Genomic DNA, 27618 nt, shown 5'->3' with positions numbered 1-27618 from the left:
CAGAAAGCTAAGTGACGTGTCCCAGGTTTGCCTTCTAGAGAGGGCAGAGCCTGCATGTGAAGCCAGGACAAACTGATCTGGAGGCCCGGGAAGGGGATGAGTAGAGGAAGGTCCTGACCTCCCCCACACTCACAAGGGGAAACCCCTTAGTGTCCTGCCAGCCTGCCCTCATGCCAGGGCCACCCACTGAGCCCCTCCCACCCCAGGCTGGCCACTCACTGTCTCTCAGGTAGGTGTCAGCGAAGTAGAGGGTCCGCACGAAGCCTGTGAAGGAGTCCTCTGCCGTGCGGGCCTCGATCTTGCGCTGCACAGGCGCCAGCTCCATGTTCTGCAGGCCTGTCCGCTCTGCCCGGGCACTCCCTTCCTGCGTCTGCGGGGGGTTGGGCTGGCCTGAGGGTGGGCTCTGGCCCCCCTGCCCTGGGGGAATCTGTAGCTCAGCACCAATCCTTTAAGGGGGAGACTGGTTGCTGCCCACACCACTCCCAGCCTGGTAGCACTAAGGACTTGACGCTGAGGTGTGACAATTACTGCCTTTTACAGCTGGGGAAGCTGAGGCACAGAGAAGCCGTGTGACCTAGCTGTGGCCCCTGGGCAGGAAGTAAACCCATGCGCCGTTGCCAGGGCTGGTGCTTGCCGTCGAGCAAGCGGGGAGGGAGGGTAGTCTGGCTCAGTGCTGGCTGCTCCTAGCTCTTCCTGAAGGCCTTACCTCTCCCGTGGACCCTGCTGGCCGCCGCTTCCGGCTGGACACCCGGCTGCGACGTATCCGGCGGAAGGACTGGCGCAGGGACTTCTTCAGGGACTTCACGCGGGACAGTGGGCCCTCCAAGGCTAGCTGGTCGTTGGGGTGCAGCGTGCACCTGGGGGAAAACATCAGGCCATCAGTGCTGCCAGGGCCCAAGGGTCCTCACCGGACACCAGCCTGAAACCCAGGCCCCAGTCACCCCCAGCAGGCCGCTCACTTGACAAAGACCTGCCGCCGCTGCTGGTGGTCAAAGAGGCCGAAGCCATGGCTGGTGCCGAAGGCCACGAGCCGCCACTCGGAGTGCAGAGCCAAGGATGTGACCACAGCCGGGGGCTGGCACTGCACCAACACGAAGGGCTGGAAGCCCGGCTCAAAGTGCACAGGGCCCGGGCGGGCACACAGGCGCTCATGCCCCTTCCAGCGGTAGCCCTCCTGCTCCTGCAGCAGGTCGGCCTCCACCTGCTCCACGGCGTGCTCTGCCTCCTCGTCATTCAGCTCCAGCACCAGCACCTGGACGGGATGGCAGACGGGCTGAACCAACCCTGGCACCAAGGGCAGCAGGACCTCAGGGACCCACCAATGGGTGCTCAGGGGCTGGTTCCTGTCCCTGACAATCCCCAATCCTAAGGAGGAAGCTCATGGGCCTGGACACTACACAGTCACCTGGTCACTCCTCTCCCTGCTCCCCACCCGCAGCCCAGCCTGCTACCTGCCCTGCTGTGCCAGCCACAGCCAGGTAGCCACTGTATTTGCAGAGGAAAATCTTCTGGATGCCCAACCGGGGGTCGTCACTGTAGGGATCAAAGGAGCCCACCTGACAAGAGAGAGCAGGCCCGTGAGTGGTCGTGAGCACGGGACCTAGCCTGTCCCCACCCTCCTGGTTGCCAGGCTCCTGGCCTCACCTTGCGGAGTGGGGGCCACTCCTCCTCGCCCTGGGCATTTAGGTTCTCATTGGGGTCCGTGTCGGTGAAGAACACGTGGACCGTGCTGAGTTTGTAGAGCAGCCGCAAGCAGACGCCGGAGGCGTCCCAGAACCGCACCGTGCCGTCCTCGTGCCTGTGGGCAGAGCCCACCTGTGGCTGTGAGCAGCATGCCGGCCGGGGGGCCAGGGCCTGGCACGCACCCCTCTGGGCTCTGCTCCCACCCTGTATACCCTGGTGTACAGGAGGTATGCTCCCTCGATCACCTACCCCGTGAGCAACAGGTCTCTCTGGGGCGGGGTAGGGGCCAGGCTGGTGCCCCCGTCAATAGGCCACGCCTAGAGAATGAGGTGAAGTCAGTGGGAGAGCTTGGCTCCGGGCTGGGGCTGGGGCCGGGGCCGGGGCCGGGCCTACCATGGGCGAGAAGTGTGTGTTCTGACAGCTGCCGGCGGCGATGATCCTCTCCCACAGCTTCAGGGGGATGTTGGAGACGTGATGGGAGCAGGTGATGGCGGAGCAGTGCAGGGAGGCCAGGTAGGGGGGCTGCACCTGCGGCCAACCGGCCGTCTGCAAGTCAATCACCACCAGCTCCTCCTCGGCCAGCACCACCAGGGCATAGGGGTCATCAAAGGCTGGGGGGACAGGCCAAGGGTCAGCGGCTGCAGGAGCCAGCGGGAAGCAGTTCATCCTGGCCCAGACCTGTGGAATCTGACACTCCAGGGTTGGAGCCAGGAAATCTGCGTTTTATAGACAAGCTCCAAATCCAACAATGTGTAAAAAGGAATATACGCCATGCCCAAGTGGGATTTACCCCAGGTGTGCAAGATTGCTTCAGCATTGGAAAACCAGTTCATACTATCTATCAACAGCCTACAAAATAAAAACCACATGACTGTGTGCAAATATTTGATAAAACCCCAAACCCATTTATGAGACAAACTAGAAATAGAGGGGAAACTAGAAATAGAGGGGAACTTCCTCAACTTGACAAAGCATATCTATGAAAAAGCTACAGCTAACACCCTAACAGACCAGGCCCCTCTGCAGGTTCTGACACCAGCCCTTTCGGGTAAGGCTGACCCAGGGCTCTGCCGTCCCGCCCGAGCTCCAGGGAGCTGGCTCAGAGCTGGCCATCCCGCACCCTCTGCCCCAGCCTACAAGGTCTTCACCGTGTCTACACCAGGACGCCCTTTTCTTAGCCAGGTGGCTGGGAAACCCAACAGTATCGATCTGCCTGCCCTCTTTGGACCAAACCCCGTTTGAGCCAGGAAAGGGCAAGGAGAGTATGGAGCAGGCAGGGGGTGTGGCCAGCATGGGCGGAGCCACTGGCCAGACAAGGAGGGGAGGATGGGATGGACTGCAGCTGCTTGCCTCAGCGGCACCAAGAAGGGAATCAGTGGGGACTCAGGGAGTGGCTGGTTTGCGAACGTCTGTGCGGGTCCCTCCTGCTTATTTACAGACAGGCCGGTGTCCCCACACCTGCCAGTGGCTAGCCCTCCACACTGCCCCCGAAGTGCTCCTACCCGCTGCAGGGTCCGCTTCAAAGAGGACAGTGAAGTCGATGACCCTCGATGTGAAGTCGAAGGCTGTCTGCTGGCCATTGTGGACCACCGAGATGCAGTGGCGGTCCCCATAGCTGGCCCGAGGCATGCCACCCTGGAAGATGGTGAAGGGTAACCTACAGGCACAGAAGAGCAGGGGGGTGGGCTGGGGCTCCCGACAGGACCAGGCCGAGCTGGCAGCGTGGACTTCCCTGTGACTGGCCTCTGTAGAGGCACTGGTCTCAGGGGGAGTAACAACCACACAAGGTCCCCAGCAGGGGGTGGGGCAGACCCCCACCTCCTGACTGCAAAGGCCAGGCGCGCTTGGGTGGAGGTGGTGGCACGCAGGCTGTGGGTCGGTGTCTCAACCACTGTGCTTCAACCAGAGCTGCCCCTCTTTCTGCTTATGCATTGGGTCCCCCCGCATGATTCTGTTCAAAGAAACCAGCCTGCTGCAAAAACAGTCTGACAGCTGATCTGAATCATCTCTCCAGGGGGGTTGAGGGGAAGAATGGGGTGCTTTCTTGGGAATTGGCCATGAGAGGTATGAGCAGCCCTCTCTCCCTTCCAAGGAGTCTGAGACCTCAACCTGGGACCCTAAGGCACAGTTCCACCCCCTGCCCTCCCCACAGAGGCCTGAGAGGCCTTCCAGCCCTCCAGGAAGACACTGGAAAGGGCAGAGGACAGAGCACGGGTACCTACCCCTGCTTGGTGGTCAGCCAGAAGATTTTGGTAATAGCTTTGCAAGGGAAGGGTCCTGTAAGAAAAGGAATTAGCTGGAATGGGCCTTCCCACCCTAGGGGCACACGGGGCTGCGCAAGCAGATTCCTCACCCCACTTGCACTCAGTAGGCCTATGCTTGGGAGTCTTGCCCTGAGAAAGCCCAATGGGGGTCACAAAACCCACCGTGTGGCTTTGGACAAAGCTGTCACCTCTCTGGGCCCAGGTTTTACTTCTGTGAGGTGGGCGCCTACACCTGGATGCAGAAGAGACCGACTGGGAAACAAGAGGATGTTTCGCACAGTGACCAGCAGTCCCAGATGACACAGCAGGACCAGGCCCTCACCAGGGGTGCGGAACACTGACCGTAAGGCACACAGCTGCGCACGGGCTCCAGCTGCTGGGTGTCGGCGCACACAGCCCACTGGCCATAGCTGCCATCGGAATGGCAGCTGACGATCAGGCGGCCGTCCCGCTGCCAGCAGACACTGTCCAGTTGCTTCGGGGAGGAGAGGGAGACAGCGCAGGCTGGGATCAGGGCGATGGCCCCATCACCCGCCCCTTCGCACCTTGGCACAGGGTTGTATGTGATGGTGGGGTCTGGGAAAGCCCCCTAGCGTCCACCCCGTCCCAGGCACCACTTACCTGGCTGCTGAGGAAATGGGAGAGCACGCGACTGCCCCGCAGATCCCAGATGACAATGAGGCCCCGGCTGTAGCCAATGAGGACCTGACTGGGGTCTCGAGGGTGTTCCTGCAGAGCCTCCACCATCTCAAACACCCGCCGCTGGCGGGCCTCCTCTGGCAACCTGGGCAAAGGGAGCATGGTGAGCCCACGCCTATGTGCACCCAGGGGCGGGGCTGAGAGCACAGCTCAGCTGCACACGGCACTCCACACGGCAGCGGGCTCTGCAGGTGCCGGCACAGAAAGTCCACTAGAGCTCACTGCCAAGGGGAGAGAGAAGCCACCCGTAGAACAGGACAGTGACAGTTACAAACCCACCAGGATGTAAATGCAGGAAAGGCAAGGAAGTGATCTCCAGAAAGGTCGATGTGGTGGGAGGGAGGAGAGAGGGAGTCAATACTGGGAAGGGCAAATGGGGGCTATTGAGGGGCTGGCATGTTCTATTTCTTTGCCTGGGGTGGGCGTACAGACAATCACTTTACAATCCATTAAACGGTCCATTCACATTTTGTGCATTTTTGTAAGGAGGTGGTGTTTCACTAAAACAAGTTTTTAAGACCCACAAAACAAAGCTCTATCCTCTCCTCCTTCTCTGGGCTGGGAATGCTGATGTGAAGTCTGGAGATGTGGCAGCCAACAGAAGACCATGAGGGGGCAGGCAGGGGACCAAGAGTCAACACTGAGGATGGTGAGTAGGGAATGAAAACAGCCTGGACCCTGAAGGAATTTCTATGTCCCAAAGCAAACCCCTGTATGTGTGTGTGTGTGTGTGTGTATTTAAAGGTTTTATTTACTTATTTTCAGAAAGAGGGAAAGGAAGGGAAAAAAAGAGGGAGAGAAACATCCATTGGTTGCCTCTTGCCCCCAACCCAGGACCTGGCCCACAACCCAGGCATGTGCCCCAAATGGGAATCGAACTGGTAACCTTTCAGTTTGCAGAATGACGCCCAATCCACAGAGCTACCCCAGCCAGGGCAAATCCCTGTATATTTAGGTGCATCCCCACGTACAAATATTGTCCACCGGACCTTGCTAGCACCAGCCCCTAGAATTGGGAGTGAGAGGTCAAAGGGGCCTTCAACCTTATCTGTAATGTTTCAAGGATTCTATAATGATATATTACTTTTATACTTTTAAAAACAAATCTTTCTTAAATTAAAAGTATGCAATGCAAGAAATACACCATCTTGGAAAATACAGAGAAGCATCAGGAGTAATAATATCAAAGGAAACCACCCTGGCTGGTGTGGCTCAGTGGATGGAGAGCAGGCCTGCAAGCCAGAGGGTTGCCGGTTCGATTCCCACATGCCTGGGTTGCGGGCTGGTCCCCAGTAGGGGGTGCGCAAGAGGCAACCACACGTAGATATTTCTCTCCCTCTCTTTCTCCCTCCCTTCCCCCCAAAAATGGGAGGGCGGGGGGGGAGGGGGGAGGAAGCCGTGCAGCAGGATGGAGCCATGCACCTCCAAGCTGCTCCTTTGCAAGAGTCTCAGCCCCCAGCCTCCTCCCTGCCCCTCAGACCCACCCGATCTGATGCCCTTGCTACTTCAGATGCCACAAGGAGCAAAGCTTCCCAATCTGCAGGAACCTACAGGGTTGGAGCTGTCAGGCTTTTGGCCACGGAGCCCACGTGCAAATGGAAACCTAGCACAGACCCCCAAAGCATAAACATCAGCAGCTTTTGCCCCTGCTCACGCAGGGAGCTCTGTGCCTCACCTGGCCCCTTGTGGAGCACCCCCCAGGGGGTTTCGAAATACATGCTATCAGCGCCAAGAACACTGAGTTGGTGGCACTGCACAACCATTTTGGAGCCTGATTTTCCTTGTCTCTCAAGGAGGTGACAAGTTACCTGCAAGACCCCTTTTAGTGCCATGATGCTATGGGATGATATTCTCGATTTGGGGGATGGGGGTGGAGCTGAGCCCCTCCTCCCACCCCCATAGACTTCCCAGGAGGAGGGAAATCGTGATCTCTTGAGACATTGCTGGGACCAAAGGGAGAGGGCCACGCTCAGCTCAGCGCAATGGGTTCTTCGCAGCAACAGGGTCTGCAGACTCACCGCTGCAGCACGGCGTCCGAGCTGATGGTCCGGTCCTCCAGCGTGCGGAAGCCTGGCACCTGCACCACAAACACGTTGCCACTCTCGGTGCCCAGGTAGAGCATCTTGCAGGAGGAATGTGGCAGGACCACAGTGATCTGTGTGGCACTGGGGGCAGCCCTGTGGACAGGAATGGCCACCTGTGAGCTGGCTGCTGCCCAGGCAGGGGAGTCCCTGTGCATAGGTTCCCTGACCCCCAGCTGCCCTTGCTGGCCCCAGGGAAGGCCAAGCCCAGGAAGGCAGGCCCGTGCCATCCTTTGATCGGGCCCACAGAGTCTCAGGCCTGGACAGAGATATTGGTTACATTCTGCCAAGACAGGAGAGAGATAGCAGAGCCTGGCCTAGGGCGCGGAAGAACTGGAGCCTCCTGAGCCCCACCCACTCCTCCCAGAGCACCTGTGGGTGGGCACGTGTTGGCTCAAACACCTGCTAAGACCACCGAGGGCTCCATAGGACCTTCAAAGGGTGATCCCACCCTGGGGTTGGGTGCACAGGTCAGGCTGGCTGGGAGAGCAAGGGGACAGAGTCCTTACCCTGGAGGGCCCCGCAGCGTGAAACTCTCATCTTCCTGCAGCTCTGACACCCCGCCTTTGATCTTCAGGCTCCACAGGTGCAGGCTGTTGTCGTCCAGCAGGGTGATCAGCTGGCACTGGGGAGGGAATGGGGGCAGGCATGGCTGTCTTGTCGACCAGGGAGGGCCGGCATTCACTGTGGCCTTTACCCACCAGGGCAGCCTCAGAGAGCCCCGAAACCAAGAGGCCCCTAGCCAGTCTTAGGATGGCCCGAGAGCCACAGCTGGGAAAGGTGGTGGTCCCAGGTCCTCCCATCAGCACCAAAGCCAGGGTCACCAAATTCCTGCCTCCCCCCATGCCCCTCTGGAAGACCTGAGAGGAAGAAGGGCACAGAGGGGCCTCACCTGGCCAGGTAGGAAGCAGACCTGCACCACAGCGTTGTTCTCCCGGTGCAGGCCCATGAACTCCACCCCAGGGGCACCATAGCTAGGAGCAGCAGGCTCAGGAAAAGCTCCCAAAGGCAGGACACCACCCCTCGCCTGTCGGACTGAAAGGGCCTCTGGGCCCCCACGGCAAGGAGTGTCAACACTCGCCCTCTCCCCAGACAGCAGGACCCGGGCATGGATGGGGAGGAGACAGGGCATCCCTGGTCAGAGGGCCTTGGCCAGTGACCTGGCCCCTGAGTGTGGAAACAGCCAACCAGGTAGAACATCCCAGCCAGGCGGGTGGGGATGACTCTGTACAAGGGTGAGACCTTGGCAACTGTTAGGCTGCTCACCGCCACCCTTACCCCCAGCCCGCAACCTGAGCTGCGACAGACCCATCAGCTACCGCTTGGCGGCATCCGTGAGAAGACACGGGGCACCCTGTGGGCCCACCCCCAACAGCTGTGGCCATGAGTCTCGGCAAGGGGACTGCTACCCAGGATATGGCCCTGGCCTGGCAATGATTAACCAGCTGGGGGAGGGCTGAGCCCGAGATGGCACCTGGGCCCCTGCCCCATGTTTACACCACCTCCAGCCCAGCCCAGCCCAGGTGCAGCTACCCCCCGCCCCCACCCCCGCCTATGCTTCCTCAGAGAGGAACAGGGAGTTACAGCATCGCTGGAGGTGATAGAGGGTGGCTCTCCACCTCCCAGTTCCCCCAGGTCCACCCTAGCTCAATCTGGGAGCTCAGGTTAGATCAGGCAGAACTGCCGAGATGGGTAGCCCAGTCCAGCCTGGCCAAGCAGCGGTCGGTCCCCTGTCCTGGGACCTGTGGGCTTGCCTCTGAAACAGCCCAGAACCAATGCCTTAAATAAAAGATGACCCAACTGGACGATGTTCATCCTCAGCCAGGGAAGGACTGTCCCCGACAACCAGGGGCCCACTCTACTCTCAGGTGCATGTGTGTGCATGTGGGGTGTGCACGGTGGGCAAGACTCTGGGACAGCGGCTCCCTGGCACTGCTCCCCTCCCCCAGGGCCACCCTGCCTCTGGTGTGGAAAGGGCCCTGGGGCCAGTCTACTGACTCTTGCTGGGAAAAAGGTTTAAAAGAAACTTCTTGGCCCACCGCCTGCCTCCCCTTACTGCATTCAGGGCCGACTTCTGTGAGGATATCTGGGACACCCGGGAACAAGAAGGGTCATCTACACTCACTTTTTTTGGAGGGTGAGGGTCCTTGCTGCATCTCACCGATGCCAAGGCCCCCGCCCCTTCCAGGGCTTCCCTGGGGGGGAGCTGGGGGAACGGAAAGGATACAGCTTGATGGCTCCGGAGCGGGTGCCGATGGCCAGGAGGCGCAGAGAGGGGCTGTAGCCGAGGGCGCTGGGCTGGTGTGGGAAGCCATGCTCCACCGTCTGCAATGAGAACCGTGCCGGCCTGCAGACACGGCCCCTCTGCCCCTCCAGCTGAGGGGCCGGTGCCAGAGAGAGAGGCCGAAGCACAGAGCCACCCCCAGCAGGAAGGAGGAATTGAGGCCGAATCAGGCTCCTACCCAGACACCCACGTGTGGGGGCAACTCCAGACCCACCTGGGCCCCATCCTCAGCCCATTCCTGACCCTGATCTTGGCCACCATGCTGGCCACTTGCTCTACAATAACTCTGATTCAGTTCTTCCACCATGTATGTATACTGTGGGTAACCAACCCAGCCCTCCTACGGGGGTGCAGGAAGCTTTAGGAGGCTGGCACAGTGAAGGCACCCCATTGCTCAGGAGGCCTGGTTTCACCACAGCTGCGGAAGGAACCCGCGGCGGCCCTTCCGAGCTCCGGGCTGTCCGGGCTCCTCCAGCCCTGAATGTCTGCTCTCCCCGGGGCCCTCCTATCACTGGGAGTTCTCCATCTTCCCGGAGAGGAGGAGCTTCCTGAGAGTTGCTGCAGACACACGCTTTTGCTCACTTCTTACGATAGAAGTCATACACACCACAGAACATTTGGAACATACAAAGGAGTTTGACCTAAACCACCCGCATTCCTGCAGCCAGAAGTAACCCTCACTCACAGCTCAGTGTGAGCATCTTTCCCACGCTTGTGAGTGCAAGCATGTGTCTACACTTAGAGCACACTTAGAGACATAATTGGGGTCATGCCACATAGACACACACACACACATGCCAGCAGCTCTGTAGCCTGTTTCCCACCTACAACCAGCCAGGCTGTTAAAACCACCGGAATGGCTCTTCAGCGGCCGATGGACACCCCCGACGTGGAGGCGCCCTGCCTCACCAGGCCTCTGTGGTTCAGCGTCTTCTTGGTGCCTAGGGGTTCTGCAATCGCCACTTGAATCGATGACCACTCTCGGACTCCTGCCTTTGCCTGCGACTCTGAGGATTTCCTCAGTCAGGTGGCCCAGGGGTGCGATTACAGGTTTGAAAGGTAGGGGTACAAACACTTCAGATTTACCCTGACAAATCATCTTCGGGAAGGTTTCTGGTTGTGTCTTACTCGGCTAACCCTACCCCTCAGCGCCCACCCCAGGGGGTACTGAGCCTGCAGAACTAGATTGGAGCAGGCAAAGGGGGCCTACCACCTGCTTTGAAGACTTGCTTTTTCTTCTCCCCTCGGCTCTGGAGCCTGCCCTGCAGGAACGAGCTGCCCCAGTGCGGTGGTTTCACCTGGCTGCCTCGTCAGGCCTCAGGGGAGCAGAAAGAGGGGGTCCTGGTGACAGCTGCCATGGTAACTCAGCAAACCCAACGGATGCCCACCCGCTTGTCCGTCTAGTGGGTCATGGGGGGGGAGGCCCCATGCTGGGGTCAGGCCAGGGAGGAGAGCTCCAAAAGCGCCTATTCTGAGGATGTCTGGGGACACCTAGGTATGGGAGGCCCCCTCAGGCCTGGCTTTTTGCCAGGAATGCAGTCTGCCCTGAAAATGGCTGTACCTGGAATGGACAGCAGGAAGGGCAGAAGTGACCCAGCAGGAGCCCCTTGCCAGCCCAGGTCCCTGTTCAGCTATGCAAAAAATGCAGAGGCTAGAAAAGCCTTGGGGAGATAGCAGAGTGTCTGGAATGTAAACATTCCCCAGGAAAAGGAGGGCAAGGCACATAATGGGGTGTGTGGGACAAGCTTCCCCAGGGGCCCCCACTGGGCCTCAGCCAGCCCCAGGTTGCTGGGGCCTCAGGAAGTCAGCAGCCCAAGCTCAGGAAAGGTTCCTGGGATGGTAGTGTTTTCCCAGAACCAGCACCAGCAGCAGCTCAGGGTCAAGGCCTCCAGGATTTGGGGGACTCTGGGGGTGTCCGGTAGGAGCCTGGAGGCCGGCAGGAGGCCCGCGTCCTGAGCTACCCTGTGCGACAGCCACAAGCTGGTGCTGAGTGCTCACAACGTGGCTAATGCCGCCCAGGGACAGAATTTTTAATTTTATTCCATTTTTATTAACAAATTTAAGAAAGGATGCTCACTGCAGCTAGCGGAAAACTTTCTAGGTATGTTCTTGGGTTCCAAAGGAATAGGTAGGGGCTGGAGTCATGGGGACCAAGCTTTGAATCTCCTTTTTCATCTGTGAGTCTTCCAAACTCTAATACAGCTCATGTATTTCCAAAGCAAATTTAATGTCCAAATTGAGATATGCTGTAAGGGTACAATACACCTGGGATTCCAAAGACTTTGTACACACACCCCCCCCACACATACACCACACCCACACACACACACACGTACACTAAAAAGTCTCATGAGTTTATATTGACTACATGTTGAAACAATATTTTGGATATATTGGGTTAAACAGAACTTATTAAAATTAATTTCACTTGTTTAAAAATTTTTGGTAATGCGACTTCTAGAATATTTCAAATTACATATGTGGCTCATACTGATTTCCTATTGGGGCAAAGCGCTGCTCTAGATAGTTCTGCCTCGGGACGTGGGCAGGAAAGTCAAGCCGAAGAGAAAATAGCCTGAAGCTTATGGTCAGGCTCTCAGGCCACACGCCGTTCTACCGACTCCCTGGCAGGAAGTTCTTCTAACATCTCACCTGAGTCACTCCTACTTCGGGTCAGCCTCTTTTCCCTAATCCAGAGGGAGACAAGCGATCAGTCAATCATTCACGCACTCCTACTCAATCCTCATTTCCCTCAGGTCCTGAAGGAGGCCCTGGCTGGTGTGGATCAACTGGCTAGGTGTCGTCCCACAAGGGAAAGGTCGCCAGTTCGATTCCTGGTTGGGGCACATGCCCACGTTGCGGGTTTGGTCCCTGCTCAGGGGGCACACAAGAGGCAACTGATTGATGCTCATCACCCCCCTCTCCTTCCCTTCCTCTCTCCAAAATAAATCAATAAAATTAAAAACCCAGACTCAGTCAAGGACTGAGTCTGGCTCACTACGCTTTGTATCACCCTCTGCCTCTCAGAAGGGGTCCAGCCTTGGGGGAGCCGCTGTGCCTCCCCTGAGCCTCATTTCACGTCTGATAAACAGGAGGGCACCCGTGGGACTAGATGAAGCAGGGCTGTCCTGTCTCAACCTCAACAGACTTTAAGACCACCTGACAGTGGCGGGAAGGCCCAACTCGCCCCCCAGAGCACACAGGCCTTGACCCCTAAGACACAGCTTTCTTCCAAGGTTCTCATCACTCCCTGTACCTCTCGGAATTCTTCTGCGAGTTGACAGCTCTGGAGGGACCAACGGTCCCTTTTCACAATGACCTACTTGGCCAGGGGTCAAGAGACTGGGTTCGAATGCGAGTAGTGTGGTGACAGGAGATTCCCCAGGTCCCAGGGAGGGCTGGTCCTAGGGAGGGGCCCTCCCCTACTGGAGCATCAGTTCCCCATGGGGAGCAACCTCCCTCCAGGCTGGGTTTAGGCACAGCTCCCCGTCCCCAGGGCAGGGAGGGTGGGTGGCCTCCCTTACAGAAGGCACCACAGGGCACAGGGGTGGGGGTGGGCTCAACCTCAGGGGTGCCTGCTGTGCAACTCCCAAGGCACACAGCCCCCCAGATCATGCCTGCACCCAGGGCGGAGGTTGGGGTGGGGACAGCAGGCACGGACTCCGGGGGCCTCCCAGCCTGAGCCCTCAGTTTCTCCAGCTCAGGCTCAAGCTGAGAGGGCGACCAATGCCTGGCAGCCACTGGGGCCACCCTCCCCTGCCTTCTGAGCTCAGCCTCCAGCCTACCTGGCCCTGCCCCCACCTGCTACTGGCTCAGGTGACCTCTGCCAAGAGAAGAGAGAACAATGAACCCTTTTGACAGGGGGCTGGGAAAGAAGAGATTTGCAGGAGCCGCTGATTGCAACATGAGCCTGGTGTGGGAGAGAAAGCCCGGTCTGTCTTACTCTGGCCCCGGGGCCCCATTTTGGTTCCCAAAGGGAGACAGCAAAGGCTGTCTGTCAGGGAGCTCAGGGTCCTTCATCCTGCCCTGAGCAAGGGGCCGGACCAAGACGGAGGGCGGAGGAGTCTCCAGCCCTTGGGGGGACGGGAAGGAGTGCTGCCCAGGGCCATAGGGGCACAGCAGGCTGGCTGGGTGGCACTGCCCCACACTGGGTGTGGTCAGCTCAGATTCCTGGAGGTGGCAGCAACCTGGCCTGCCCTGTGTGGTTGTCATCTGACACCAGGGGCCCAGCCACGAAAATGCCAAGACAAAACTACCTGGCTCTGGCCGGGCAGCTGGGCAGGAGCACATGGTTTGTTCAGGCAAGAAGGGCCCAGGCAGCCTTATCAACGGGCTGGTCGGGTCACGGGGGGTAGGGGCGGGGGCGGGGAGGCTGGTGGGGGGTGGGTTTTGAGGAAGGGGTTTTACACAAACATGAGTCACTTCCTCTCTACTGAGGTGCCCAGCGAGTCCATCAGTCCCCTTGGTCGGTCCTGCCAGCTGCCTCCTCTGTCTTCCCAACAGCCTGAGGACCCACCGCACACCACAGACGACCACTTCCCAGGCAAAGATGACGCTAAGGCTCAGGGGAGGAAGCCACCGCCCTATGGCCACACAGCTGGCTGGCAGATATAACCAGGGGTCCTCATTCCCAGCCAGCGCCCTCCACCACGTGCAGGCCCGAACGCCTCAGTTTCCTCACCTGCGGAACGGGAGCACGGCCCACCTGTGAGTCGTCACAAGGACGAGGCCAGCCCTGGCACGGCACCAACCGTGTGTTACACACCTCCACAGCCTTTTACACCCCTGGCTCTGCTGTGTCAGGCCCTGACTCCCGGGTCCCAGCCTTCCTCCACCCAGCAGCCTGCGGGAGGCAGGGGAGGAGCTAGTGTGGGTGGGACCACCTAGGTTCCCAAATCTTCCAGGATTTGGCCTCACCCTCTGATCCCAGCCCAGATGACACAGAGTCCCCACACCCCAGCAGACTCTCCCCTTCCTCCTCTCCACTCCTGACAAGTGGAATTTCAGACCATCAGCCCCCTCCCTCCCAGAGGCTAAGGTCTTATCATCGGAGACACCCACAAGCCCAGCCTTGTGCTGTATTAATGTATGCAATAGGTGCTCATTCTTGCAAATGAATGAAAGGAGGAAGGAATTCCAGAAGCTTTCCCTCCCCCATCCTTACCCAGCCTGGGGGGGGGGGGGGGTGGCAACTGCAGGGACCACCAGTTGTGGGGCATGAAGGGATGACTCCTCCACCCAGCCGCACCCCCAGCCACACCCTGCTGAACAGGGGAACTTGGGGCGGGGGTTCATCTCTCCTTGCTGAGCCTGTTTATCCGGTTTCCCTGAAATTGGCCACCTTTTCAGGGTGTGAGATCCTGGTGTCACCAGGGGTAATGGAAGCACACAGGGGTCACCCCGGACCCCCCAGCTGGTGCAGGGGTCTGAGAGCAGTACTCAGCAACCATGGGCTGCTCCCTTGGGAGGAGAGTGGCAGGCCCCCGAGAATCCTGAGCTTCCCCATTCCCAAAACCTACATCCCATTTCCCCAAGACCCAAAAGCCCTGCCCACAGCTTTCCTCTGCCAGTGGGAGGAGGAGCTCTCCGGGGCAGCTCGGGCCCAGGGGCCTGGCAGCAGAGCCCGGAGGGGAGCAACATCTCCCTCAGGTAGAGAGAGTCAGAGGAAGATGGCAGGGCCTGCTGGGACCCCAGCCACCTGGAGCGCCTGGGAGCTCTCGCCCTGGGAGGCTGCTTTGGGAACAGCAGCAAAAGTTCCTGGACTACTGTGTCTAGCACTTAAAATTATCTGCTTCCATGTGGGGGACAAGAACAGGGTCACTGGCTTTAAGTGGTGAAGCCAGATTTGGACCCCTGACCATCACCACCTCCTGGAGGGGTCCCCGGTGCCCCTTTTCCAGCAGTCCCCCTGCTGGGGCAGAAGGAAGCTTGGGCAGGGAGGCCAACGGCCTGGATCAAAGCAGAGGAGAGAGGCTAATTATAGGTGGCCACAGATTGCTAGGTGGCCAAGGAGCTAATAAACCACGCTGTGTTCCTCCTATTTACAGCTCTGGCCTTCTCAGGCACCAGTCCCCTTGGGGGAAGCCCTGTGGGACTTCTGGGACCCTCCCTGGGGTCTCAGGTGACAGGTTACTCTGGCTTTGGGGTCCCTGGAGCAGGTATGGTGTCGGGGGTAGTCAAATGCCAGCCCTGGAAGTTCCCCAGGGTGCCTTACCCCACTCACCAGGCCTGGAGCCTGCAGAGGGAACCGTGTGTTCTACAACAGGGAAAGTAGCGTTTCCTCTGGGGGCAATGTGAGGAGCGCAGACACAGCCAAGGTCTGTGGCCACGACCCGAGGGGCCTGGCATCACAGCACATCACACCCTACAGGGTTCAACGTCCTTTCTCCTTTTCTGTCCCTGAGCCACCTCAACAACCCTGTGAGGAGGTAGACAGGGCAGATTGCTTTATCCCCGTTTCACAGGTGGGGAAACTGAGTCTGGAAGGGGCAGACTGACTGGCAGAGGTGACACAGCTGGTGAGAAACTTGGGACAAGCAGCCCTCCAGGGCATCCACTGGCCTTGCCTGGGAAAGCCCTGTAATCAAACCCTATTTCCAGAGTCAGATTCCCATGAGGCATTGCAGGCAGAGCCAAGTATGTACCTTCATCCAGGTGCAGACAACCTGGGCGCCCCCAGCCCCAGCCTGTGGGGAGGTTGACAGCACTGTGCTCACCACAGACACCTGAGTGTGCCTCCCCCGTTCCTGTCCCCTTACCTTGTTAAACTGGAAGAGGTCCCGCTTGAGCCTCTCCCGAGCAGGGTCATGTCCTGACCTCAGGAACCGCCTCATCTTGCTTGGTGAGCAACCCCCTGGAGAGAAAGGAGAAGCTGTTGAGCACCGGGGTAAGGCAAACACACAGCCCACCCCCAGAGCCAGGTCTGCCAGGCTGAGCCCAGGCCACCATGGACCCCTCTCCCCAAGCCCAGTATCTAGGGGGCCGCCCGGGGCCAGATCAGCTCCCCCATCCTCAGCTTCCCCAAGCTCCATCTGTGCAGCTTGGGTCCTTTGGGACCTGTCCCTGTGTACCTGGAGGCCCAGGACTGGTTAATGTTCTAACGCTTGCTTCTGGCCACCTGTAGCCTTATAAAACCAGCGGAGAAGCTGGGGGAGGAAGCCACTACCCAGGCTTTGCAGGAACAAGGAGGCCTAGAGGCCCTCAGGTTAATTAGCTTAATTGTTAACCTGTTTTCTGAAAAACCATAAAACTCCAGCTAAAGAGAAAGGGAAACTTCACAAGCCTCTCTCCAGAGCGGCTGGGAGGTGGGAATGCAAGGGCTGACCAGCTGGGCTCCCAGACCGGAGCCTGCTGGGGGTAGGGAGAGGCCTGGCAATTCCAGGGAGTGAGCGCTCCAGGGCCGACTCTGCCTTCTAACTGTAGGGAAGGCACTTCAGTGACGACTCGGATGCTCCCACCAGCCAGCACTGCTGGGAACCTGGGTGGGAGGGCACGCAGGGCATGCAGTCAGGGGTGCTGGTCCATCCCACCCCACGCTTGGGACCCACAGTGGAGCTGTGTCCACCCCCCGAGGCTGCTGGGCCCTCTGCAGCCGCAGCCCTGGCTCCAGGCTCCCCAACCTGATGGGGTTCGTGCAGAAAGGCTCCCTTTCCCATGGGCCCAAGTGAAGACTAATCAGGGGAGAAACCTACTCCCAATAAGAAACCAGCTCCAAAACTGTCCGCCCACTGTAGAGTGCCTTCCTCGTCTGAGGGGAAACTATTTCTGGATCATCCTGGGGGGAAGGGGGGAGGATCAACCGTGCTCTAGCTTCCGGCTTCCAGTAGCGGGGCCACCCACTGACCACAGAACACCAAGATCTGTCCTTAGGAACACATGAGCTCAGGCCCACCCCAGAGACACTATAAAGGGGAAGGAATGGGCTGGCCCTGCCCTGGAGGAGCTCACTCCGGGCTGGGGCATCACAGAGGGGGGCCCGTGCAGTGTGCTGGACAGGGTCACAGGGACCACTGGCCCAGAGTGGGGGAAGGGCTGTCCTGTGGGGAAAGAAAGTGTCTGAGCTGAGACTGAAGGATGTCCTGAAGTTTGTGGCATCTTGGGAAGTGGCAAAAAACACAACTAACTTTGCATATGGAAGGACCCTGTGTGGTCAAAGATGGGGGAGGGGGGTCCCTCTGAAGCATCATGCATAGCAGAATGGGGGGAGTCTTCTGGCAGAGCAACTGAGGGCTGACCGTGCTGGAGAGGTCACCCGGCTCGGCAGGGACACACATGGGGGGCATTCCAAATGCCACCCCAACTGGAAACAGGCAGATAACAGCCCTCAGAGCACCGTCACCTTCTGGGGACACCAAAAAGGCCACCACTTGCAGGAGGGGGAGGGGTGGATATGGGAGGTTTGTGCCTTCACATTTTGGGGGAGCCACAGAAGAGTGGGGAGCCCCACTTCCCCTCAGAACTGCAGGTATCTGGGAAACTCTCGGGTGCCCACCTGACCCGAGGCCCTGAAGCGGGTTCAGGGAACAAGCACGGGAAAGCCCCAGAGGCTCCTGGACGGAACTGGGAGTGAAACAGGCTCCTGGGCCTGCAGTGACATCAGCCTCCTGAACAAACAGCTGAGCTGGGGCCTCACATTCCAGCTGTGGGGGAGGGTACGCAAGCTCATAAATGGGCCACTCCAGATCCTGGGGGTGCTCACTCTCCCCCCAGGCCTAGGTCTGTGGGTCAGAAGTCAGAGGAAGCCGGGAGTGGGGCCCTAGAGGAGGAAGGGGGTCTGCAGACTCCAGGGAGACGCTGACCTGGGCTTTGCCACGCAGCACCCATGCAGGTTATGGGGTGGGGACCACAGGGCACAGGGCCATCTATGCCAAGGACCCACAGGCTCAAGGATGATGTGGCACAGCCTCAGGTGGAGGAGGTGCAGGTAGGAAGGAGGGAGACAGGATGTGGAGACTCGCGGTGGGTGGGGGGTGCTGGGGAGGCGGCCCCACGCAGGAGGGATGGGTGGGTACTCTATCCACCCAAATGCCCCTCAGAGCACCTGCTGCCTGCCAGGCACTACACCAGACCCTTGCATGTTACTTTTATTAGTTTTTCCAAACATCTTGCTCAAGGAATCCATGCTCACTGTCAAAAAAGCAAACAATCTCGAGGAGGGAAATCCGCCTAAACCCACCGCCCAGGCCAGGGCAGCGCGGAGGAGTGTTGACGTGTTAGCGTGTGTCGGTACGTGTCGGAGCACCCCTTTCCTTGGCACTCTGCAGACCAGGCACACCGGACCCCGGGCCCGGGCGTTCCTTCACCTCCCACTGGCCTCCCTGGAGGGTGAGTGGAATACCCCCACTTGACACACAAGGGAAAGAAGATCGCAGAGGCCAGGCGGCTCGGGTTTGACCCCAGGTCTGGTGAACTCCCAAGTCCCTGGGAGGCGGTGAAGGATGGATGCGACAGGACAGGGTGCCTAATGACGCCCCTGCAGCTCAAGGGCACAGGTGCGTGTGCGCAGTCACACCCACGAGCCTTCGGCTCAGAGCCAGCCAAGCAGTTTGGGGGCTGGAAGGGTCTGGCTGGGGGCTTTGCATGGACCTGCTGCTCAGTGCGCAGCGGGCCGGGACCCGCTGACGGAGCCAGGCTGGGGGTGGGCCAGCTGCAGTGTCTGCTCCTCACTCCAGTTAGCCCCTCAGGGCAGCACCCAATACAGAACTAACCGCCCAGGTCAAGAAACAAAAAAGTGCCACCTCTTCCTGAAGTGGGACAGGACTGGGACTGGCTGGACTCACCTCCAGGCAGACCTTCAGCTCCACTCACCCCAGACACCAGGTTCTCCGCAGAGAAGCTTCAGGAATCCGGGCCTGGAGATTCCTGGTGTGGAACAGACCCTGTCTGTTCAGTCCACTCCCGGGGAGGGTAGGGGCAAAAGAGAGAGAGAGCCCAGGGCTTGGTACCAGCAGCCAGGACTCCACCCCCACAGCTCAGCTCCTCCAAGCTGGGTGGACCCCCAAGGTAGCTCCTTCAGGCCCAGCGAGCTTGTCTGTAGAGGGGGCACACTCCAGCCCACACAGGTCGGCTGGGAGAAACGGGGCAATGACAAACACGAGTGCCTGGCACAGTGTCTGGCATGGACCAGGCACTGTCCTAGGACTAGGGATCCAACAGTGACAGACAGACAAGATCCCTATGTCCCCAAGCTTACAGCCTTGCGGGGAGAGTGTGATGACTCACGGGTACACAAATTAGTCAGCGGGATGGTTTCAGATCGAGATCAGGCCAGCGAGAGCAGAAAGGCAGATGCTAAGAGAGAGTGACCAGGGTTTTGTTGTCACGGGGACTCAGTGGCCATTCTGCACCTGGGCCCATGTGCTCGCCCCGCCTTCTGCCTGGGACGCCTCCCGCCCTTGTCTCTACTCAAATGTCCCTCCCCCGACATTCTCTCTCTTACTCCCGAGCTTTGTTCTTCTCCTCAGCAGGGGCCCGGTGGCCTGGTTTACTCACTGCTCTTGTTTGTGACCCGTTCAACCCTGCGAGGATGTGCTTTCTTATTCCTACTCAGGGACTCTGGCCCCTCCCTCGCTGCAGCACCCCGAGTGCGCCCTGAGTGAACAAACGGAGGAGGCAGTACCTCCACCCAGACCTGAATAATAGGAAGTGGTCAGCCAGGGTACGATTCAGGGGCAGGGCGTGTCAGGCAGACGGAACAAGCTAGCACGCTCCAGGGGGATGAGGACAGGGAGGGGGGCTGAGGGCAGGCAACAAGGAGGGAGATGAGGTGGGTTGAGAAGGGGACCCTAGTGGGCCACAGCAGAGCTTCAGTGAGATTCGACCAGAAGCCCACCGACAGTCCTGGCCAGGGGCCTGAGGTGGTCTTCCCTCGCCTCTCCCACACCATGTCCCCTAGGTTTGGCCTGTGTCGGCCAGTCCACCTGCTCGGCCGCCACCCAGCCCCCATTCACAGTGGTCTCCACGCTTTGGTCTAAAATACCTTCTTGTCCTTCAAGCAGCATATCAAAAATCACCTTCCAAAACATCCTCGCTCTTGGAACCCATCCCGACCACTCTCTCCCCAGCCCTTAACCAAACCTCCTCCTCATACCCCTGTGGACGGGGCACCCATTCAGCTCTGAGAATGTTCTGCCCGGTCTGGTTGGGTTGGTCATTAAGCTATTGGGGAAAATCAGAACCACCTAAGTGGCCAAGAACAGGGAGCAGGGGAAGGTGCTCAGCGCCGCGGAGGGCTGATGGGTGCTGGAAGGGCAGCGGACTGAAGACGTGGATGCCCATGTGCACTGTATCCAGGAATCGGGGAGAATCTATTTAAAAATTTCACAAACCTAAGTAGACAGCCCACTGGAAGGGTCATGGGCTCAGTGCTGATTGTTTCTTCTTTTGGTTTATCTGGCTTGCAGGCAGGAGAGATAAGAGGATCAAACAGGAAAAAGGGTGAAGCCCAGGCAGCGGGCAGGTGTGAGGGTGGCCCTAAGCTCACAGCAGGCACCCAGTCCTGTGGGTGGGATCGCTCCCGCTCTCTCAGGGGCTGGCTTCCTCTCCAGCCACCCGAGTTAACCTGGATACGGACACCAAACGGGTGCAGAGGCAGGGAGCATACAGGCAGGAGGAACCATCTGTGTGACCTTGGGCTCCCGGGTCCTGGGGTAGGAGGACCTTACTAGTTGGCAGGCTCTGACCAGTGGGCTGCTGTGAACGCCTATGGGAGGGCCTGGGCGGGGTCTGGCGCACTTGCGGGCGCTGTCCACCTCAGTACTGCTTCCACCGCAAGGGGTGTAGGAGAAGACGCAAGTTCAGGAGCCCCCCACAAGCGGAGGAGCCCCTCAAGCTGATGCAAAGGGTCTGAGGCAAAGTCACTGGGCACGTAAGGAGCTCTGAGGGTCCTGGCTCCCTGCACGGGGAACCCCCCGGGGCTAGAGCACGACCCCTGAGAGGGGGGCTTCCTAAGAACCACCTTTTCCATCCCCGAACTTCTAAAGACTGCATGCCCATCTCGCATGCCCTGAGCTGCCCTGCCCGCTTGGCCCTGCTCTGTTCCTTTGGGGTGGACGCTCAGGGTTCAGGGCCAGGCTGCATGAGCCTTGCTGACCCGTGGCTGATTCTTACTCACTTTCCAGACGGTCCGCCCCGTGGCCAGCTGACCCAGCGGTTTCCTTCCCTTCTCACTGCCCCAGTCATCCAACGTTGCCGCTGGCCAGTGGGACTTGGTCTCCCCACACCCCAACTCCCACCACGGAAAAAATAGGAGAGCTGTCCTTGGCATTAGGCCAGCAAATTCACACCCTGTCTCCCTTCCCCCATCCTGGCCCAGACCCTGCAGCCACAAAACACAGGGGCCCTGCCTCACCCCTGCGTCTCCGGAGCTCAGTAAAGAGACCAGTAGAGGCAAAGAAGGAACAACGGCATGGGGTGGGCCTGTCTGGGCCCCCCACTAGAAGCAGCAGATCTTGTTGTCCCCCAGGAAGAAAGAAGGGGCTTCCCAGGCCAGAGTGCTTGCCCCTCACTGGACTGTTTGGGGTGCCTGGACTAACTGGTCCCATGAGAGCAAGGCTTGGCCAAGCTGAGCCAGCCTGTTTGTCCTGGAGGTGTGTGAGGGGGCCAGGTTCCCAGAAGGTCCCTCAATGTCTCGGGAAGTTCCACTGATCTGCTGGGAGAGGTGGCCCCCAGCGGCAGGACTCTGGACATCTCGGGCCTTCTCCCCCGTGGGTCCGAGATGTCCAGGATCCCCAGAAGCACACACAGGGTGAGTCCCAAGCTGTCCTCACCCCTCTGTTTGTGCTCCCCACAGCCTGCTGCTGCCGAGAAGCCGCCCTCCCTTCCCCGACATCCTGTGTGAGACCTGTGTGCAGCCGGGGCCTCCAGTCTGCACCACGCCCCTGCACCTCCCTCTGAGGGGAGGGGGGGCCAGGCTCTACTGACTGGGGCAGCTGCTGCTCCCACCGGCCTCTGTCCACGCCAACTCAGATGCCCACGGTTGCTTTGCAAGCACCCATGTTGCCCTGGGAAACCCAATCTCCCAGAGGCACCAAGCAGGCCCCGGGCCAGCAGCTTAGCAACCAAACCAAACCTCAGCTGAAAGGGCATCCCACGAAGGTAGGGCACAGATAGAGAGGGGCGGGGAACCAGATAATTGCCACTGCTGTTATTAGGCACTACAAGGGACTGAGAGAAAACCATGGCCATTTGCTACTGTAAGTACTTCACATACATCATCTCATGTAATTCTTACGATTACTTATGAAATGACCAATTCCAAGAGCTATCGAGCCCAAGCGCTTAGCAAGAGTCCAAGTCCCTGAACTCCAACCAGACTGCAAAACCCTCTGCCCAGTGCAGGCCTCTCTCCCAGGCCAAAGGGACTGGCCAGCAATAGTCTGGGTGGGACCACCTGGGGTCAGCAGCCACAGCCTGACCTGGCCCTCCCTGGCTGTGTCCGGGTCAGTTGCCACCTGCCCACCCCACTATCCATCCTAAGGAGCCACAAGCCAGTCTCAGAAGCCAGGAAAGGTCCCCCCACTACACCTGAGACTCCTCCTCCAGGGCTTCCTCCCCAGCCTGGCTGTGAGGATGGGATGGGAAGTGGGAGTTGCATGCACCACCCCCAACACACCCCCACCCCCACATCACCATTCTGGGGGCCTCAATCCCCTTCTGCCACCCAGCATCAGACTCTCTCCAGGGATGTGATGGACTGGATATGGCAAAGCACAAGGAAAAGCAAAGCCATCCTGAGAGAAGGTGGACAACTTGCCTGGGCTGGAGGTGGGTAGGCTGCCTGGTTCATCTTATCAGGCCCCATCCCACGGCCTCCTGCCTATTGCAAAACTTGAACTGTTGTCCTAAGGAGCTTCTAGAAGAAGTCAGCTCCAGGAGAAACAGACTGTCCCTGTTCTGTCCATGGCTGTATCACCAGTGCGTAGTGCCCTGGCTTATGAAAGACACTCGGATTTGATTTAAAGAACCCCCTCACCCCTGCAAGTCTGTGCTCAGGTGTGACCTTGTCAAGGCCCACCCTGACCACCTCTTTTTAAAAAAATTTTTATTGATTGAATTTTAGAAAGAGAGGAGGAAGCAAGAGGGAGAGGGAGAGAGACGTCTGTTCACTGTCCCACTTACTTATGTATTCATTGGTTCATTCTTGTACGTGCCCTGACTGGGGATTGAACCCACAACCTTGGTGTATCAGGATGACTCTCTAACCGACTCAGCTATCCGGCCAGGGCCCTAACCACCTTTTGGGTTGCAACCTGTCCCCACCACAGGGGCTCTATCCCTTGCTTTAGTTGCTACTCAGTAGCTCACATTGCCTTTTAACACATTATTTATTACTTGCACTGTTTTCTGTCGCTCAAGTGCCCCACCCTTTAGCACGCGAGTCGGGTGATGGCAGAGATCTTTGCTCCGTGTGAGGGTCATGCGTGTTGTTTGAGCCACGCCGCACACGCAGACCAGTAAATGTTTGTTTAATGAACGAAGAATAGCTAGGGCTGAACGGGGGCCAACTAGATGGAGGTCTTCTCCAGGTGGGAGCCGCTAACCCCAAAGAATACTGTGTTGGGGCACCATAGGGTCCCTCAGGGGACTTCCCCACCTTGTTCTCAAGTCTCTGGCCAGGGCCAGGGCCATGTGGACATCATGCTGGCACCCTGCTGGGGATACTTTTGTGGGCCCTGCCTCAGTCCGAGGCTCCAGGATAGCCAGCTCCTTGGCAAGGAGCATACAGCAGTATCGTTATTCACGAGTCAAAAACAGTCCTGTGCCCAGAGGTCCCTTTCATCAAACAGGTGTTTCAAGAGAAGGCTCCAGTCACTGCTGAATTCCTGAAGGGTAGAGTCAGGTCCCTAGCAGCTTCCCTGTCCCCACGCCCAGAGAGGCCTCTCCTAGCTCAAGAATCCACTGTGGCTCCTGGGAAGGGGAAGGAGTGGGGTGACTCTTCAAAGGGACAGCTTCCTCTGAGAGTTACAGCAGGGAGGGAAGGTCACCTCAAAAGCAGCTGGGCAAAGCCAACCCAGGAGTAGGGGCCACTGGCCTCTCCACCCCAACTCAGGCGTCTCAGCATCTGTTTCTGACACGACTGGGTGGACCAGAAAGGCTGAGAAACCCTTCAGGAAACCCCATACTGCCCCTGGAAACTCTTGCCCAGGATACTTGAAGCCTCTGATGGGGTAGGCAGGGGGTCACAGACTGGCAGTAGAGGCCCCGAACCTTCCAGCTCCACGTACCACTTTCTCCTAGGGAGAGGGTCCTGGGGCCCGGAGATCACTCCCTAAATAAGGTTGAAAGAAAGCACTAAGGAGTTCTCAGAAAATCTTCTAATGACAACAGAGCAGCACAGAATGTGCCCCCCACCCCCAAGAGGGAGCAGAATACCTACAGGCAAGCTCTTCCCTGAGCAGAAAGCAAAGCAGATTAAATTCTACACCCCTGAACAGACATGCTCCAGGACAGGCCCCCAGCAGGGGTCTGGCCCTCAGGCCTCCCTCCTGGCTCCCCCAAAGACCAGGGGAACTGCCAAGGGCCACCGGAATACGAGATGAAGTTAGGAGAGGCCACTGCCCTCTACCTCTGCCCCCGTCCTCATTTTAAAAGCTCTGACCTCCAGAGGCTCTCAACAATCATGACCCCTTGGCTGGTTTTTGGACAGAGATGCCAGATTCCCTCACAATCCACCAGGCAAACCCCGAAGGCCCAGGCATCTGGCCAAAGGCCGACGAGTGACCACGGTTTTTATGCTTCGTGGGGATGCTAAGCTCACCTCACCTGGCTCTGGCTAGGAGCCAGGCCGCTCGTATTTGTGGCATTTTTCATCCTTTCATCAACATCTGTAAAACAAGGCTCAGCTGAGGTTTGGCAGTTAATTTTCCAAGCCAAGGTCATGCAGCAAGACATTGGCCAGGCACAATTCAAAATTACCCCTGAGTTCAGAAAGGCACTAAAACACTTAATGAACACTCCCTCTGAAGAAAGACTGTGAGGCAAGAGGGGTACGTTTTTCCCTCTTGGATTTTCTAAAACGTTTCATCTCTCCTATTATGAGCTCCTATTACCTTTTTTATTTTTTAAACCAACATGTGTCACCTGGAATTATGGGCTTTTTTTTTCCCTTTCAATGCCATGTATTAAGAAGTTACTAAGTACGACATTACTAAGTTATTAAAATTGTATTAATCTGCCACCAAAGGGGACACGCCATCACTTCCATGAGGAGTACAGTAGGGATGCAGAATGATCCCAGAATGAATCCCAGATCCAGAATGATCTGGAAACACTGTCCAGTGGCCTCCAGAGACTGGCCGCGTCCAAATTCTAAGAAGAGGGCCTAGCCCTGGTCAGCGCCCCCAGGGCCTGGCTGGACCCCTGACGGCCCTAAGTGAGCGCTGTGGGCAGATCACTTAAGGAAACCAAATCTGGATTCCCTGTTCATAAAATTAAGACCATCTCCCAGGACCCCTGCCGTACCTCAGTTCACTCAAGCCCTGACTGTTTTCCTTAAAAACCACCTCTGACCTTGGCCTCCTCAGAACGGGGCCACAGCCCTCTGTGGTGCAGCTGCTGCTCTGTTCTTCCCACCTGGGGTTTCCTGTCTGCCGGGCTCACTCACTCCCTCCCAGCTCTCCCCCGAACTCAGTATCCCCTCTGCAGCCTTCAGTTGTAAACTCTGCAAAGGGTCCCTAGAGCCCAGGTTAAGACGCCCTGCATCTGGCACAGGAATCCCCATGGGAAAGGGCTTGAGTCTAAGCCCCGCCCGCCTCACCCAAAGCTCACCAGAGTCAGGTGAAAGCCTCAGTGGGCCACACCACGCCTCCACTGGTTACAGCCAGTTCCCCACAGCCCGAGCTCGGTGTACCTACCAACTGTCCAGCCGAAGCGAACCAAGACCAAACTCTGCACGCACACTTTCTTTGGCAGAGCAGAATTTTTCTCTCCTCGCCAAGTCCAACGTTCCTCGGTGCAACCCCACCCCCGCCGTCGTGGAAAGCAGACTAGGTCTCCGTGCTGTCCTCAAAGCCACCAGACGCAGAAAGGCCCTGAGACCTAAGTCCCTCCCGCGGGTTTCCTGCGTCCGAGGATTAGGAGGCACAAAGGGCTGGTGGAGAGAGAATCCATATGGCAGGGACAGGGGGACTAAGCCGCCGACCGCTTGTAGAGAGAGGGCCACCGGAGACGCAGATCGCCGGCCTCCCGGGCCAGTCGCCTTGCACATGGGGACAGAGGCCCGGGGACTAAGTCTCCGCGTGCAGAGACCCTCGCACTCAGCCAGGCGGGGCACCTGTTTCCCAGCTCCCCAAAGACAACACTATTGTGCACACCCAAAACCCAAATTCTGTAATCGCGGGTGGCTCAGGCAGAGAAAAGTTCCCAGTGGCACTATCTACAGGTGTCTTTCCCCTAGACGAGCAGAGCGACGGGATCCAGGGCGAGGCAGGCGGACCTGGACTCAGCCCTCCCCGCCCTGCCGGGGAAGCCCGGGGTCCCGGCCCTCCCCAGCCTCTCCATCCCGAGTGGCGGGCGCCCCATGGGGGCGGGCCCGCCTAGGTGGGCCCCGGCCCGCGCCTCACCTGGGACCCCAGGCCGGCCCCCGCCCGAGGCCTCGGCGACTCTCGGCGCCCGCACCCGGCTTGCTCACTCCGCCGCTGGCCCACAGGTTTCTGGGCTGCAGCCTCCTTCCTGCTCACCTCCGGCGCAGCAAGCAAGGGGCGGAGCTGCCTCTATTTACATAAAGGGCGAGCCGGAGGGGCCGGCGGAACCGGGAGCGCCGGGCCCCGCCTCGCCCCCGCCCACCGGAGGACGGCGCCGGAGGGGTGGGGACCATGCTGGGGCCAATCCACGGCCCGGGGCAGGACGGAGGCGGGACCTCAGCCTGTGTGAATATGCACGAGGTGCTGCCGCCCCGCCCCTGGCCTCACCTGCTAGCACCTGGTCGCAGAACTGTACGCTGCGCCCAGTGTCCCGCCGCCTCCCCGAGGAAGAAATAGTCCCCGAAACGCGGGACCGCCCAGGGCCACCTTCCAGGCCCGACTGCCGCGAGTAGCCGTGCCTCCCGTACCCCGGCCTAGAGCCCGGAGGGAGGGGCATAGCCGGGCCGCTCTTCCTGAGAGCGTCCAGCCCAATCAGAGAGCGTGGCCGGCAGGCACAGGGCCACGTTTCTGGACCCAGGAGCGAGGTGCCGTGAGGACAGGGGCGTCGCCGCAAGGCGCTTCCCCTCGGGGCAGGCTCCAAGCCCCTGCTTTGGCTGGCAGGCGCCCGAAGTAACCAAAACAGCACCCCAAGTTTTGAGCAACGAAGGAAAGGTTTGGAGCGACGAGCGGCGGTAACAGAAGGGGTGAGGAGACCGGGCCCGGACGAGTACGACGCGCTCCATCGCAGAGCTCGACGGGAGCAGGGTCAAACCACTCCGACATGGCGCCTCGCCGGCCTCCTCCCCGGACCTGGCTTCGTTCAGGGAAGGAGGCCGACGGAGCGCCAGCCTCTCTCGCTGAACTACCCTTCATGAAGCCAAGTTGATTGGAGGTCTGTGACTTTTCAAGCCCTCCAGCGCATCTTCTGAGAGGTGGGGGGCCGCGTTCCCGCCCTCCCAAGGGCTTCTCCTAACTTCCACACCAGA

The 27618-nt window shown here is 58.9% G+C and overlaps 1 protein-coding gene across 9 annotated transcripts in view; it reads right to left on the bottom strand.

The window, feature by feature from the left end:
- LLGL2 (LLGL scribble cell polarity complex component 2) overlaps positions 1–26708 on the bottom strand; it is a 30254-nt gene extending 3546 nt beyond the window's left edge. For 7 of the 9 annotated variants that reach the window (XR_008425107.2, XR_008425105.1, XR_008425106.1 and 4 more), the window contains exons 1-17: positions 26573–26708; positions 15770–15864; positions 8955–9052; positions 7620–7701; positions 7237–7352; positions 6665–6823; positions 4569–4731; positions 4290–4422; positions 3906–3960; positions 3186–3340; positions 2077–2294; positions 1933–2000; positions 1645–1798; positions 1452–1556; positions 960–1252; positions 707–857; positions 220–370 (exon numbers count right to left, since the gene is read on the bottom strand). Coding sequence is in view for 6 of the 9 variants with exons in the window: in XM_053910835.1 (XP_053766810.1) it covers positions 220–370; positions 707–857; positions 960–1252; positions 1452–1556; positions 1645–1798; positions 1933–2000; positions 2077–2294; positions 3186–3340; positions 3906–3960; positions 4290–4422; positions 4569–4731; positions 6665–6823; positions 7237–7352; positions 7620–7701; positions 8955–9052; positions 15770–15844 (2176 nt within the window). In the remaining 3 variants the exon portion in view is untranslated. Of the gene's footprint in view, positions 1–219; positions 371–706; positions 858–959; positions 1253–1451; positions 1557–1644; positions 1799–1932; positions 2001–2076; positions 2295–3185; positions 3341–3905; positions 3961–4289; positions 4423–4568; positions 4732–6664; positions 6824–7236; positions 7353–7619; positions 7702–8954; positions 9053–15769; positions 15865–18790; positions 18873–25864; positions 26384–26572 lie in introns of those variants that run through there. The other 2 variants (XM_053910833.2, XM_045190108.3) reach the window with 2 other exon arrangements.
- Positions 26709–27618: the final 910 nt, after the last annotated feature.

This window comes from Desmodus rotundus, chromosome 9 (genome assembly GCF_022682495.2).
Source record: "Desmodus rotundus isolate HL8 chromosome 9, HLdesRot8A.1, whole genome shotgun sequence".
Classification (NCBI taxonomy): Eukaryota; Metazoa; Chordata; class Mammalia; order Chiroptera; family Phyllostomidae; genus Desmodus; species Desmodus rotundus.
Note: the sequence above shows the minus strand (reverse complement) of the source record. Positions and strands in the feature narration are given on the sequence as shown.